Source organism: Lonchura striata, chromosome Z (assembly GCF_046129695.1).
Source record: "Lonchura striata isolate bLonStr1 chromosome Z, bLonStr1.mat, whole genome shotgun sequence".
NCBI lineage: Eukaryota > Metazoa > Chordata > Aves > Passeriformes > Estrildidae > Lonchura > Lonchura striata.
In genome coordinates, this window is record NC_134642.1 from 40617817 (window position 1) to 40633833 (window position 16017).

The 16017-nt window shown below is 48.6% G+C and overlaps 1 protein-coding gene across 6 annotated transcripts in view; it reads right to left on the reverse strand.

Annotated features, from left to right (window-relative positions):
- CNTFR (ciliary neurotrophic factor receptor) overlaps nt 1-16017 on the reverse strand; it is a 198318-nt gene that overhangs the window by 139038 nt on the left and 43263 nt on the right. For 3 of the 6 annotated variants that reach the window (XM_077790348.1, XM_021554696.3, XM_021554698.3), the window contains one exon: nt 6805-6909. The exons of 1 other annotated variant lie outside the window; for it this stretch is intronic. In XM_077790348.1, coding sequence (XP_077646474.1) covers nt 6805-6909 — 105 coding nt within the window. Of the gene's footprint in view, nt 1-6797; nt 6910-16017 lie in introns of all 6 variants that reach the window. 2 more of the 6 variants (XM_021554697.3, XM_077790350.1) reach the window with 2 other exon arrangements.

Genomic DNA, 16017 nt, shown 5'->3' on the forward strand with positions numbered 1-16017 from the left:
TCTGCACCCTCTACAGCCATAAAGTAAGAAAAAATAGCAACCATTTGCACAGCAAAACACCTCTTAATAACCCCCTGAACACCATCACCTCCCAGGAACTGTCTCCCTGCAGACACCACCCTTAAGACAGGGAAAAAAGCCTTCAAAAACTACAAACCTGTCATTTCTACAGGAAAAAAAAAAGAAAAAAAAAAAGAAAAAGGAAAAAAAAAAAGAAAAAAAAAAGAAAAAAGAAGAAGAAAAAAAGAACAGAAGCAGCCTGCAAATGGGAAGGACCTGGCAGTTTAGGAAGAAGGGAGAGAAAAAGAAAGTTAAAAACAAAGATTCACTGAATCCCAACCTAGACCACCAGCTGGTCTCCCATCCCCATGTCATGCCCATGTACCAGAGATGGCATACTGATTCCCAGATTTCCCCCATATATCCTACGGTAAGGCAAACTGATTTCTGATGCTTGTCCCGCCTTCTTTTATTTCTGTCAGGCCTCCCCCTCTCCTCTGAGTACTTTTCCTGCTGCCATTTGTTCTTGTCCTTTGCAGCTCTGCCTGCTGTCACTCGCATAACCTTGCCTGTTTGGTAATTTGTGGCAATAAAGTGTCACTGTGGGGAAAAAAATACAGCGTTTCAGCAGCATATAAATCTCTGATCCATAAATTGCGCTGCTCCCTACCTGCATCCCCCTCCTTTTAGATATAAAGTGCAATGATTTGGGGCAAGAGAAAGAAAAAAGAGCCAGTAATATGTGATCTTACTGAAGGGCAGCACTCAGGTGTCCTCATTGGGGGCTATAATGAGTGCTGAGGGACTGGTGTGTGCTGTAAATTGCCCTGGAGACATGGGCTTCAGTCCAGGCTTGCTGGAGCTATCCTGAGCTTAAAAAGAGTAATCTTAATGTGGGAAATAATACATTAAACATTGCAATCAGTGCTGCTGTCTACTTCCTCTTTGAACAACCTCAGTGGGAATGCCATAGCCATGGAAGGGATGCAGGTGTGTGCAGCTGAGCCCCTCGCTCCTCTTCCCACCTAGATGTGGGATCCTGCTCGTCACCACAGCTGAACAGCTCCTCCAGTAGATCCCCACCTCCAGCCACTTTCCCTGGGCATTAAGGGGCACTACAAGGAGGTAGGTCTGCACTTTTGACTTCCATCTGGTGCCAGAGATGTCCACTTTACATACATATGCCCTCCACTAGGCTGACAAAAGTTGCCCATGCCTCAGAGCCAGGATTCAGTGGGGTAGCTACCACCCCTGACAAATGCATCTCATGTTTGTGGCTCCATGGTTTCCAGCTTTACTGGGCAGAGTATCAGTCATCCACCAGCAAGGTCCTTCGGGAGCCATAAGACCAACAGCATCCATGACACCCTTTGAAATGGCTTTAAAGGAGTCCAGCCCTTCTTGCTGATGCTTATTTCTTTGAATTGGAATACACAGCTTGCCTCCATCAGACCCCTCATCTACGGAATTATCAGCTTGGTCACACTGTAGATCAGCATCTTGTAAAATGCCACCTCCAGCACTGTTGCAGCCACTCTCCCAACCACGGCCCCTGTGCCAGACCCAGCAGAATGTCCCACTCCTTCTCCCCTGGTTCTTGGCACATTGAGGTGTCATCCACCATCCCTCACAGAGCAGCAGGAAGATGTGTATTAAAGCCTTCTCCTGAAACTAACATCTTTCCTGACACTAACATCTTTCCTGACATCTGTCGCTCACCTGAGCAGCTAAGCCAGCACTCCTGTGAATATAAACAAGCAGGAGGGAAAGTGCATTCACTAGACAGATAGCTTAGGGAAGTGTCATCACCCACTGAAAGCCCATATGTGGTTTTGTAACAAAGGTATTTGCTTCCTGTCTTGCCCACTCATCAGAGGGATATATGAGCAGAGCTGAGCAGCACCCTGGAGACAGACTAAAACCAAACAGTGCTTGGAGGGCTCTGCAGGAGCCGTGCAGGTGAATGCATTACGGACACCCTGGGGAAGAGAAATCTCCCTTCTCCCAGTCTTGGGAACGGCATGCAGCCAGGATCCATCATGCACCTATCCTGCACCTGATCAAGACAATGTGTTAAATAAATGAAAGAAGTCAGGTCTTGGTCCCCAGACCTGCCTATATACAACAACTTCCCTCCTGGAGCTACAGCTCACTGAGGCCTAAAAAACAGCACTTACTGTGAAATTCTCCAGCTCATTGCTGTGGTTTGGTGCAGGGCTGGGGTATAGGAACACCTACTCTGTGCCAGCGTGGTCCTGCCAGCTGTCTGCCCAGGTAGCAAAGGGATCAACAGCAGGCTGGGTTGTGGGAGCAGAGGCACAGCAAGCACATCTCACAGCACTTGAACCACATCAAGACACTGCCCATAGTTTTGGGAGCCCCAAGAGAAGTCCCAGTGCTAATTAAATAATGGAAATTCAGTCAGGGCCACTGAAATATCCAGAGAAGCTGTTGAGAACACCTAACCAGACTCTTCACAGGAACCCATAGCAAGTAGGTAAGTGACAGTGGGCATATCTGAAACAGAAGGTTCCCACTGGATGCTAGGAGAATGTTTTCCCTCTTTTATCTAGGGTCAGAACCAAGAGAAAATCAGCACAGCACCTTTAACAACACTCAAGGTTACACAGAATTTTTGCCCTTCTCCCATTGCCAAATTCACAACTATTGCATCAGAGCAACATATGGAAGGAAATTAAGGATAGCTCTGTCAAATGAGCATCAGCTCTCCTTCACACCAGGAGCAGAATCTGGATTAGCTAACCCATTTCACATCACCCTTTCCACCATCCTCTCAAAAACGAAACACTCATGTAACATGTAAGTGTACATACACGGCAAGACCTGAGACAACTTGGCCTAGGGAACCATCCCAAATGTGCAACTTGCATGACTGGTCCTGATTCAAATATCCATGATAGCTTTCAATAAAGAAGGAAAATTCATGAGATGCAACATGTCAGTGGCTACAGCTTGGTGCTTGGGAGGTTTAGCGTGAACAGTAGGAAAAATCTCTTTGCTGGAAGAGTGGCACAGCTGAGAGCCAGGTATCCCAGGTGATGGAGGATGCCCATGCTTAAGCCATGAACCCTCAGTTCAACAGCCACACCACTCTGATGTGACATCCATGGCAGCTTTGCTCTGGAGCTCCAAGGGCTCTGTAGGTCTATGAAGATGCAAGAACAAGATGAGGCATTATTTACCTGACCTTGGTCACCAACTCCAAGAAAAGATCTCTCATCCACTTCATTCTTACCAACTAAACATCAGGCCCCTTCTTGAAAGAATGCAAAACACCACCTAGAAGCTGTATTGCTTGGGGTGCCTGGAGGGGACACACCTCAGCCACCTTCAGATCCAAACACTGCTAAGCACTCATAAACTGCATAATCAAGTGACAGCAGCAGAGCTTTGGCAAGACATCTGTCCATCTATAAATAGATCTTAACTGTGTGTCCTTATCACAGGGCTTTGATGTGTTTGGGGAGAATATTTTCTTCCCCTTCACCACCAAGTCCCAGGCAGCACAGATAATGGGCTTGAATCGATCCAGCTCAAGTATTGCTAAACTTCCTACTATTGTGGCAGCATGCCAGCCTCAAATACGACAAGAGAACATGTGTCTGTTCAGAGCCAACCACAAGGAGCAGGCAGAAAATTGCTTTAGGCTTAAAAAAAAAAAAGGTGCTTTTTGCAGATTTGTAGATCAATCTACAATGTATTTTAGAGGTTTAAGAAAGTCAATATAAACAAGATATATCATAGCTGCACAAGAAACTGAGAAGTTGTATTTCTATTTATGCTGCTACTGGCACTCCAACTGCTGGCTCAATGTCCTGCTGCAGTCCCACATCACTACTCCTCCAGCAGGAAAGTTGAGGGAAGGGGCTCCTTCCACTGCTGCCAGGACAGCTCAGCCTTGGGGCTGCCTGGGGTCTGATATACCTGAAGTGTGTCAGCACTGCACCTTGTGCCCTGCTTGCAGCAGGAGGACACAGGGACTAGTGGCAGTGGCCAGGCTGACCTCCCACAAGATGCAGATTGTCTCCTTAGGCCTCTGTCCGCACAGGCTCAGCTCACAAATTGGCTCAGCTCTCTGGGGATGCTCCAGGCAGTACTGAGACAACCCCCTGGCATTCATTTCTCCAGCTGGTGCTGCTGCAGAACTGCAGTGGTCTGACCTCTACAAACTCATCCCCAGGGACATGACAAGTTGGTTCCCACCCACAGACAAGTCTGCCATGTGCCCACCATTCTTCTTGAACCATCCTGGCATGACTTGGGAGAGGCCTCGCACAGATTGCTTTGCCACCCTCTGCCCCCCTCAGCTCCACTGCAGGGAACTACAAAGCATATTCAGAATTTTTCTCTCCCCTTTTTATTATAGTGAGTTACGTAACATGCCTTATCAAACCAGACCTAAATCATGCCTGCCTCTCCCCAGATCCCACATAATATGTCAGCCATTAAACATGTAATTATCCTGCATTTACAAATCCATGAGAGGCTCTTGTCCTCTCATGTGCAGGAGCACTCACATCACTGTGGTGCATCCTGTCCTAATGGACCACCAGGAAGTGGATCGCACTGGAACTGACCACACCCATTTCCCAGTCTCCATGAGGCACAAAACCCCATTTCCTGGCTTCCACCCTCTGCCTCAGAGGGTGAAGAACAAAGTGTGCATTGGATGGGAAGGAGTTGACTGTACACCCTTGGTCAACAGGTAGAAGTCCTGGGTGGTGGGATGCCCAACTCCAGACATCCCTCTGCCCCAGAGCCCATCCAGGCATAGAAAAAGAGGTCAGCCTGAAACAGAGAAAGCAGTAACCAGCTTTCCTACTCTTCCTACACAGCTAAAACTTGTGCAAATGCCTGCCACATGTCCCACCAAATCCTTTGGGAGCAAACCTGGGAGAGCAAGCCAGTGATACAGGGCAGGGATTGGCAGCTGATGCACCAAAGCTGGCAGGAATGCCAGCTTGCTGATGCTTCTCCAACCACTTTCCCATCTCTCTGCCAGGCTCAAGCTCCTCTAGCAGCACATCATCTGGGCTGGGCTCTTACTCATCTGCTGCCATGCACAAGCAGGCGTCAGGGGACATATTGCACAAATCCAAGGAAGAAACAAGCAGCATTAACTGGTAGCATGTGTGTATGGAGACCCCTCAAACTCTTTTTTTCCCTTGCTCCCATCTTCTCTGCTCTGGGCCACTAAATCCAATTCAGCAGTGCTCAGAGCTCGTACCAAAGCTGCGACACATTTGTCAGATCCCTGACTAGACCCATGGCTAATTTTACACCGCTAATTTATCTCACCATATTATATCGCTTTCATTTCATCCCCCCAGGATCCCATTACTGCCAGTGTACCTTGTAGCCAGCATGTAACAGTAATTGGTATTATTAGCGACGTGCCCTGCTCGAGCTGCTCTATTTGCAGGGCTGCAAGGAGTCCTGTGGGTGGGTTGATCTACCTCAAGGATGGGGAGGGAGGGAGTCCTTGTTCCATGCCGCTCCACAGATGCCACCAAGGAGCAATGCCAATGGCAGGGTTTTGCTCCTGTAGAGCATGTCTGCATGCCTAGACTCCAGCCTGCTCCCCATTGTGGCTCCATAAGGTGTTGCCCACCCCTTTGGGTCCTTTACCATGACCTTTTAACTCCAGGGCAAACAATCAAGTGTGCATACAGAGAGCATTTCTGTCCTTGCTTGTGGCTCAAAGGATGAAGTACTCTGCTTATCCAGGGTTAAAGGGGCTGCAAAACAACTCTAGGAAGCATGATGCAGGTGTAGAGGGCAGGGAAGGGGCACAGGAAAAATTAATCATTCATGCTATTTTGGTCAACAATTTCTCCTCTTCAGTGTAAGCTATTGCTTTCTAGGATCAACGTAATAAAAGCCATGCCGTTTTAGCTAAGTGAGAGGCTGCACTAGTCAAACGGTGACAATTCCCACTTAAGACATTCTTGCCTGGCATTCAGGGAGTTGTTAAATTTTAATTCATCATTTTCTTTTTTCAGACACAGAAGCAGCAAGCACCAGGCTTCCCCAGCACAGCTCTGCAGGGTCTACATCCCCAAGTGAGGCAGCTCCATCTCCAGGCTCCTTTCCTGCTCCACCATGGCTCAAAGAACATGATCCCAAACCCCTCCTCAAACAGCACTGTGTTACCACAGCTCCATACTAAGCACACACGTAACAGGCCTCAGAGGTGCAGCAACCTCTTGCCCATGGCTGCTGCTGCTGGTGATCTCCTAAGAGGATGCATTCCTTTTCAAGCCAAGCCCATGCATCTCATCCCTAATGCTGCAGCCTACCAGGGCAGGAAAGCAAAAAAAGCCACCCAGCAGACCTGAGAGCTTCAAGCTGTGCTTGTCTGCAAGAGGTGGCACCTCACTTTCCACCACATAGCTGGGCTGGGTGACACCTGCTCCAGAGTGGTTCAGCCACAATGTGGGAACTCTGTGACTGTGGCTGGACTATGTACCTCCGACCTGCCCAAAGGGCTTTCAAGTGGGAGGGGTCTTTTTGGAGAAGTTGTCCATAGGCAGACCATAACATGGAATTTTCCAGTCTGTTCATCCATACTTGCCCCCTCCACATCCTAAATAATCACTCTCAGCAGCTACCCTCTTTGCACAGCAGCTAAAAGGCTGCTCACATGCCAGAGCCAGGAGCAGGCTTTTGCCACACTCTAATATAAACACCACCATCCTTGCCAGAAGACCTGTGTCCTGCACTCCCACAAAGCATACCAACTCAGGACAAGCTGGGTGAGCAAGGTTTTAACCCACCTCTTACCTCTCCACCAGTCCAGAGTCCTTGGGGTGTCCCCAACTTCTCATAAACCTCTGGGCGATTCTTCTGGTTGCTTGTCCGACCCTCACTGCTCAAATCTGGGATTTTCTTCAACAAAACAGAAGAGACAGCCTGTCAGGTTACCATGTGAAATTCTGTCATTGCTTCAGGTTCAGCAGACAACCGAGGCAAGGAGGCATCTGTTTTCCAGCCCTGACAGCTGGGGTAACTGGTGCAAACATGAACCTAGTTAGAATAAGAGCTCTCCCACAAGAGCATCACAGTCCAGCCCCACAGCACGTATTTGCTTAATTATTTTGATTCAGAGACATGAAACAGGAGAGGGGAAAAAAGACCCCTGCAGCTTGGGGCATCTCTGATCTTCTTTAAAGACAGATAGCAATCCTCCCCAGACAGAACAGCACAGCAGCACCACGCTGTCAGCTCAGCACCAAGGCATTCACCCATGAGGTCTTGTGCTGCCTGAGCCCTAATCCTGAAAAGCCTCACACACGTGTTTTACGGTGCAGAGAGAGGCCAGTCCAACTGAACCCAGGAGTGTGAAGAGGAAAACATGCCTGTATGGCTTTGCAACACAGACACCAAGGACTGGAAACAGGAGGAGGACTTTCTGTGCTACATCTGACATGCTGCCTGGTGAGATGGAGTCAGAGGCATTAGTGTAACCAGTAGTGCCCTCCCTTATAGCAGGAAATACGCTTTTTGTGTTAGACAAACAAATTATTAGTTGAGATCTGTGCTCATTATCCAGCTCTTGTGGCTGAGGTTGTGTTGCTCCCCTTACGTCTTTTTAAATGCTTTGAAGAGGAAAAAAAAAAAAAAGTCTTATGGTTCTGCATTATTAAAAATGAAAAAATGGAACTGAAATCCACTGGCAAGAGGAAAGTCTGGGACTCCTGCAGAGATTCTTTCCCAAGGGTGACAGTGACTCCAAGCCTGGAACACCACAGGCATTAATTAGCACCCAACCCTCAGCTGATGAGCTTTGCCAGAGTTCCTCCCAGGACCTCATGCAAAGCCCAGAAAAGCCAATGGGAGGATGCTGCAGAAACCCAAACTACAATCCCCCCATCTACCTCCTGCCTGCCTACAAAACCTAAATAAATATCTGACCATACCCTGGAACTACACTGGGTGCCTGACACCGAAACCCTCATTTGCAAAGTGCTTGGAAATAATTACAAAATTTTCCCAGAGTTTACAAGGAGGAAAGCGGACTGTTTGTCATGCCAGCAGCCACCGTGTGCCGCAATTTATCACACTTGTCAGGTGTCAGCCACCAAGAAATTTAACTCCAGCTGCCCCAGGCTCAGCACCCACAACGCCCCATTATTCAAAACCTGCTCTGCCAGGCACCCCAGAGCTGAGGAGTGACTGGAAAGGAGGAGAGAGGGCTGCTCCCCACCAAGCCTCCTCTCACTCTGCAATGCAAATGTGACTCTCTGATTATTTTTTGGAAGCATTTTTCGTTGTGGGTGTTGGGTTTTTTCCCTACCCACAGATGAAGCGGAACAGGAAAGGAGACAAGGCTACAGCAAGAGATGAGGCTCATTTGTCATTACCTGCCAGAGACCCTTCTGGGCTCTAATTCCAGCTTGGCAGGGACTTGAGAAGAAAGAGTGAGCTTAGCAGTGAGTACCCTCAGGGAGACAGTGCATTATTATGGGTACAAAGTGCAAAATCCCAGTGCCTTTTCCGAGAGACATCTCTGAAACCTGTGGAAAAACTGACATTCCCTGCCACGTCTGTGTCCTGTACTGAATTGGACACAGACGTGGCAGGGACCTGCCACAGGTCCAGCAGCCCAGCTTTCCACATGGAAATCAAAGCATGACTTGCTTTTGTAGGGGCTTCAAATTGAGCTCAAACTGGATTCTGGAGGAAACTCAGCATGTCCAAAACAGGTCACCAGCTGAAGGAACTGACTTGGAGCATGAGTTACTGTCGAGCCAGAGGGAAGATCTGAGACCTGTGCTTCCCCATAATCAAGGGATTATAGCTTGAGCAGAGCTCAGGTGGGCTCACACAAGAAGCAAATGTCATCAGCCACAGAGCAGGGACAAGTCCTGGGTCAGGTTCCTGCAGGAGGGCTTACATCACTGCTGAGCATCACCAGGACTTGAGGTCTCAGAAATGCCATGGTCAGGGCACTTCATGAATGTCACACCTGTTTTATAGGACCCGTCTGGGCTGCTCCACAGAAATATTCCTGCTTTGGCCATTTCTGTAGCAACAATCTGAATTAAGAGAAACCTGCCTGCAAAAGCACTAACTTTTTAAAATGCTGGAGGAAGCTCAGCACGCGTGGCATGCTTCATGTCCCACATGATGCATCTGCCTGGCACAGCAAGGGCTAATGGATAACTGAAACACTTGCTTAATAAGAAAAAAAATCCAAACACGCAGCATTTGCCAAAAATCTTTCTCTCCAGCACAAGCTGGGGCTACAGTGATCAGGGATCCACGAATTTTACTTGCTCTAAAAGAAGAGGCCCAACATCTCCCAGCAGCAAGATGTCCCATGCTGGGGGGCACAGGTTCTGTAGCGCTGTGTGCTCGAGGCAGAGCAGCTCCTGCTGTGGGAAGCTCCCTGCACATGCTGTGGATGACACACCCACACAGCCATGCAATCTACAGCCTTGCGACTTGGCACGGGGCAGGCGGATTTTTGTGGCATCAGGAACAATCAGAACCCTGATGCCTGGCTCAAAACCTTCCCCAAAACTGTCAGGATCAGTCTCACAGCACAAAGATACTGGGATTTCTTCAGCACAACTGCAAGAATTTTTATGCTTTTTTTTTAAATTTTATTTTTAACTGTGGATAAACTAATGCCTCCCCCCCACACCCCCCAACCCTATCCTGAGAGCAGTTTAAAACTCTCTTTGCTAAAATTTTCCAAAAAAATTCAGCCGGAGGCAGAGACATGTGAAGTTTCAGTCCAAATGGTTAAAGGCTGGCATCGTTTCAAGCAACTGAAGACAGGGGCTTATAATCAGAAGTGTCAGGCAGCCTTAATTATATTATTTCCTGAAGGAAATAGTTTTCCCTGCTGAAGTCCAGGAGTTATTAAAAAAAGTTGACCTCACTGGAACCAATCAAGATGGAGACAAGAAGCCTGTGATGGATTCTTAAGGCAGGCGTGTTCATGCATCTGTATTTTCAGGGGTCCAGGATTTTAGCACAGGTGTTCCCAGACAAGCCTGGGTTTGCAACAGCTGAGAGCCAGCACCCAGGATGCAGAGCCCCCTCCCATCCATCCTCATGGAGTGCCTGGGCAGTGGCATGTGGGAGCCCCATGCATCCAGGGAGGGTACTTGCCTGTACCCAGATCGATTGCCTCACCAAGGCAAGCAAGGAAAAACAGCCGGATGCTTTGTAGCTGTCAGGAGCACACAGGCTTTTTGTCCATGTCTTCCTCTGTGCTCATAAATAAAAGTGACAGCAACTTTATTTAGGACTTCTTCCAGTTAAGAAGGGATGGAAGAAAAGTGAAAAATTAAATCGCGGCTCAGCAGAGGCAGAGGGGGAAGGTCCTGGAGGCACAGCTCAGGCTGTGCCACTGCTGCAGCAGCCTGGGGTGGTGGCAGCCCTCACTCTCCAAAATCAGCACCTCCTCATCCCTATCAGTGCACCCCTCTCCCCTGCCCTCCCAGACACAGAAATCCCAATCCCCATCCCACACTGCAGCCTCTGCCTTCTGCTGCCCATCCACTCCCTAGTGCAAGATGAGAGGTTCAAGCATCTGGAGTGAGTTGAAGTAGAATAACCATGTCTCCTTACATCCTAAAAGAGACCAAAGCAACCCCCAAATAATCCAGAGAAGAAAGTTACCTCTTCCCTGCACGTATGCAAAGGTTGTACTTTTAGCACCAACAACTTCCTTAAAAGGCAGCTCAGCCCTGTGCAGCTCACCAGCATGGCTGAACAGAGAGTGCAGCATCTCCACCAGCATCCACTACCACAGAAAGTCCTGTCTGTTTGGCTATAACCTCCAACGAGTATTTCACAACTGAGGAAAGACCCCCTTTCTATAAAAAGCATGAGAAGAGACTCAAAAAGCAGGAAAGGAGCAAAGGCTGCTCTGCAAGAGGGCTGACCCTGCAGACCCAGCCCCCAGCAGTATCTCAGCATGAGGGAGCACAGTCAGGATTTGAGCATCCCAGTCTGGTCTCCCCTAGCTCCCTGCAGCATCTCCCAGCAGCACAGCACCTCGTGTCTCTCAATGGTATTGCAACACATTGAAAACAATAACCTTCATCCTGCTTGCACCAGTGCTGAGCCAGATTTATGCCACAAGCCAAAATCCAGCTCCCACAGGACTGTATGATTGTGACAGTTCCTGAGTGCTTAGGGGCTTGCCTGCAGCTCGTCTGGAGTTGTGCCATGCACTTGCACACAAACACAAAAACTCAGGGCAGGTGTGTAGGAAAAGAACTCCCTCCCATCCTAGGGATGAGCCCACCCTATGTGGAAAGGTTTAGGGTGGAAGTTGTGTGCAGGTCCCATGGGAGAGAGGCTGCCAGTGACCTCATAGGTTTCTTCCACTGCTGCCCTCTCCACTGCCATGAGTCAGAGATTAATGACAGGCCATTTGTCAGCACTGGTGGCATCATTGCCAATCTCATTTCTGAGCAGACATCTGACCTTGCTTGCCTCCCCGAGACCCATGTTACCGCATGGCTCCAGCTGCCTCCTGACAGCTCCCAGGGGAAGAAACACGAGGCAGGGAACTGGGCTGTGACAGCTTGATCCTGAGTCAGGATGCACAGACAAACAGCTCAGGATGAGCAGTGAGTGTTTGTCAGCTTGCCCCACTGCCCTGCCCTCCTCCCAGTTGGCAACCTCTCTTACCAAGCAGTGGGCTAGGTTATGGAGAAAGGAGATCTGTGCCCAAAGATGAGGGCATAGGCAAAGCAAGCCTTGCCTGAAACTCTGGAATGAATGGGAAAGAGGGTGTGGGGGAAGATAGGAACATTTCCCCAAGCCTGCAGTATCTGTGTCTCTGCTCACACTACCCAGCCAGCTGAAGGGATGCATATGCAGTTCCAGCTGTGGCAACCAGACCTTCTCCACAGTCAGCTGTGACCCAGACTGAATCTTAACCAAGATCTCACTCAATGAGGAGACCAGGTAAAAACCAGACATAGATCCATCCTGCATTCCTGAGCAGGACTTGTATCCATGTCCTGAGGTGTAGATGACTTATGCTACAGGGTCCAAGCACTCCTCTGCCCCAAACCAGGCCATATGGTCACTGTACAAGTCCAAAATGTGACTGTCACCTGGTCACCACATATAGTTCTGGTCCTCACAGGGGGGGAGTAGTGAGACAAGAGGAGGCACAGGGAAAAGGGAACAAAGCATCTTCTGCATCGTGGCATTCCAAGCATACCAAGGCTTTTTAACCTGGGAAGAAGGAAGAGGCAGGGTTTATTTAGCTACAGGACCTTGGGCTAGACACTATGTGTTGGCCAAACCACAATGTCCACACTCCTACCTATTAAACAACAAAAAACAATTTCCAGAGGGACAGAGAATATTTGAGAACAGGTCTTCTGACAAGTGCTGGTCCTAATGCAAGCTTTGCCTCCACACAACCCTCAGCCTTAGACAGCCAGATGCATCCCCACCAGGAGGGATGAGACAGGCACTAACACAACTCTTCTCCTGTGCCAAGTCAAGCCTGTCCCAGCTCTCATGCTTCTCAGAAGGAGAACAAATTAAAATGATGTGGGACTGGGAAAAGACCCATTTGGTTAAGATGAAGAAATCAGTGCCATTAAACATCATTAGAATAAATGCCCAGAAAGCTTCATAAAAGGAGATACCATATGACAGAATGCTCTCCAGACCCTCATTTTACACAGACCCAAAACATCAGCCCAGAGCCTCTTTTAACAGCCAACTCTCACAACAATCAGGTTTTAGGTTTTGTTTTGTGATGTGTTGTTGTTGGGTTTTTTTTCCCTTCCTGAGGAGCTTTTGGGTCTGCAATTGAAACTACAATTCCTTTATTTCCTAGAGTGGGGGAGAAAATAAAAATCATTTTTCATTAAACTGAAGCAAATGGCATTTTTGCTTGCCAAAAATATTTGACACAACTCTGACAGACTCGACCAGACATATAAATAAAAGATTTAAATCCTTCTGCTTCAGAGCTTAAGAAAAACCTGCTGTCATTCCAGTGCTAGTACAAGGTCTCTCCTACAGGTCACACTCCCTGGGGGTTCCCAGCACCATCCAGACACTGATGCTGGCATAGAGGGCAGGTACCAGCCACACCAGACTTTTCATGCAAGTGAAACCCCACCAGCCTGTGTTATCCCTTTGCAGACAGGGATAATGTATCCCTCTCGGATACAAGATCAGCCTCCCCTGGCTCAAGCAGCCCACAGCCGACTCTAGCAGCAGGGAGGTGAGGAGCATCGATCTCTTCTCTCTTCCGCCACCATCCGTATCTGATAGCAGCATCGACCGAGCAGCACTGGATGCTGTATTTCCTCAGCCACCTGGGCTGTGCACCAGCCACCTTCCCCATCCGTCGTGTCAGCGACGTGGCCACAGACACCGTGACAAGACACAGAGCAATGTCGGAGTCCATTTCAAAATCCTTCTATCCTGTTCAAGCGAGAGAGGCTTATGTGTATGGATTTATACTGTTTGCCCCAATATTTAGCTACTGAGCTGACTAATCTGTGTGCAAGAAAAACCACGGTGGCTCAGAGGCTGAGCAATCTACATCATTCATCATTTAGATTAGCTATTGTCTTAATCCTCTTTAAACTACTGTATAATACATAAGGGAATGGATGTCCTATATGCTCAGGATATGCAGAAAAAACCCAAGCTGAAGCTCAGAAACTTGGACAGAAGTGAGAATGACAAATCCTACCGAGCCACAGAAGGAAAAGCGAACTTGTTGAAACCCCTGACAGATGGTTTAACTTCTTCTTGCTCTCTCCACCCTACCAGCCTTTAATTATTTCCTAGCCAGCTTACCAATTACTTCCCAGACAGCTTCCTAAAGCTCTTTTGTCCTCTCCCTTCATACACCCCCATGATGAGCTGTGGGCCCCAGCCTGCAGCAGCCCATGCCATGTGGCCGTGCTGCTGTCCCAGGGATGTGCAGCCCTGTGCCCCGGGAGCTGGGACATCCCACTCCAGCATCAGCTGTGGCTGTGTTGCGCTCAGAAAGGCAATGGCTCTGCTCAGCTCAGTGCCTCACTTTGGGCCATGCCTGGCAAACAGGCAGGCTCAGGTCAAGGATTAAAGCCTTGCTTGGCTCTCCAGGATCATGCCATGCATTGCTGCAGAGCCCAGCTGGAGGATGAACAAAACCAGGTTTCTTTAAGGTAACAGCGAAGAGTTCAGGGGCAGAGGGCGGGACAGTACAACAAGGCAGTGGCAAACAAGGCTTTAGTTCACTGCCTGCCGGAGCTGAGGGGACTAATAAACAGACAGATGAGGTAAATTGTCTTCTGAACCTCGGTATCAGTATTCACATTACAGAGCCTGCTTCCAGCAATTCCAGTGTATTAATAATAAATGCTACATAATTACAGCAGACTTGCTTTGTCCTCTCTTTCTGTTTACTGTCAATGTCTCTTTAACCCTTTGCAGTCCACAGGTGGCTCTCCAGTGGCACCAGACCCTCCACAGATGGCACAGCCCTGGCATCACTGATGGGTGGCTCTCCCAGCTCCCTCCTGGGCTGGTCAGGGTGCAAAGGGAGGTGAAGGAAAGCTCAAGTGCTGACACTACTCAGTAGGGATCACTTTTTACCTGTCAAAGCCCTGATAGTCTTGCTGCAGGGCATGAAAAAAGTGTATTTGAGGCTTCAGGAGCACCCTCGGGCTGGGATGAGATGGGGACTGTACAAACAGCATCTCCAATGAAGAGCTGTAACAAGTCACCAAGAGCCTCTTAACAGCAAAGAGGGTTTATGGCCGCTCCTGGTTTTGATCCCCTCCAGACTTGCAGCTGGATCTGCCTTCCCCACACACATGCTTTTGGAGTATCTGTACCCCAGCCCTTTGGGACCCTTACTGCTGCATCCATGGGCCTTGGGCTGTCAGTGATTACAACCACCTGGGATGCAAAAGGCACTGCTGGGAGCTGGAAGTGAGCTCTGGAGCAATCCCTGAAGGACATATTCCTGGGGACACAGAGAAGATGACCCACACAGGTCCCAAGACTAGCACCCAGGCAGGGAGGAGCAAAGATTTTGGATAATCAAGTTTCAATCCAAAGACCTCCTGTGTTTGAACAGCGGCCACATCGCCCATTCTCAGCAGCACCAGAGCCCCACACAGCTGCTCTTCCCAAGTCTCCTTCCTCATAGGCAAGCTGTGCCAAAATGCCTGCCCTGTCTGATCATTTCATGAGCTGATCCAAATGAGACTTAAGGACCCTCTGGCACTTTCTCCCTGAATTTTCAAAGTATTTCATCCAATGTAGCTGCAAACTGAACTCTGGAGCCTGCTTTACTTCCCAAAGGACTCTCGCTAATATTTTGTCCTCAGTTGCAAACAAAAAGCCTCAAAACTCTGAAGAAAGGCCCACATTAACAGTGCAATAGCAGTTTTTATCTGAGCATAGGTTTAATTCGCACCTTTCAGACTAGCTGTCTCTTTTCTATTCTTGCAGGAAGGCTGCCATGGCTCCTAACACAGCTTCAATAAGACAACAAATACCTCAAATGGGATTTCTGCAAGAAACAGCATGCAAAACAAAGTATGCCTGACTTCCAGTGCAAATTAACTCAGCTTCTGACCCGACTGCAGACCTTTCCAGACAGGAGACCCACTGGACAGCAAATGAATGCCAAACAACTCAGATGCAAATCTCTGCCTGCACAGAGAGCCTCAAATGCTAAGGGAACACTTGGCTTAAACAGCTGGGCACTGAAAAGCCTTGAAATAGAAAAATACAAACAACTTAAACCTAATTATATCACTCACAAAAGCAAGGCTAGGCTAGAGTGATATAAGAACATCTACCCCTCAGACACTGTGTCTCCCACTCCACCTGGGACATGCAGAGCATCCCCCTGTGCTGACATCCTGACATTGTTTTCCAGCGGTTCCCACAGCTGCACACTTTGCATTTTCTGTGCCATCTCTCCTCTGCCAGGTGAAGCTTAGATTTTTTTTCTCCCTGTACACAGACTTTTTTTGATTTCTCAGAGAATGG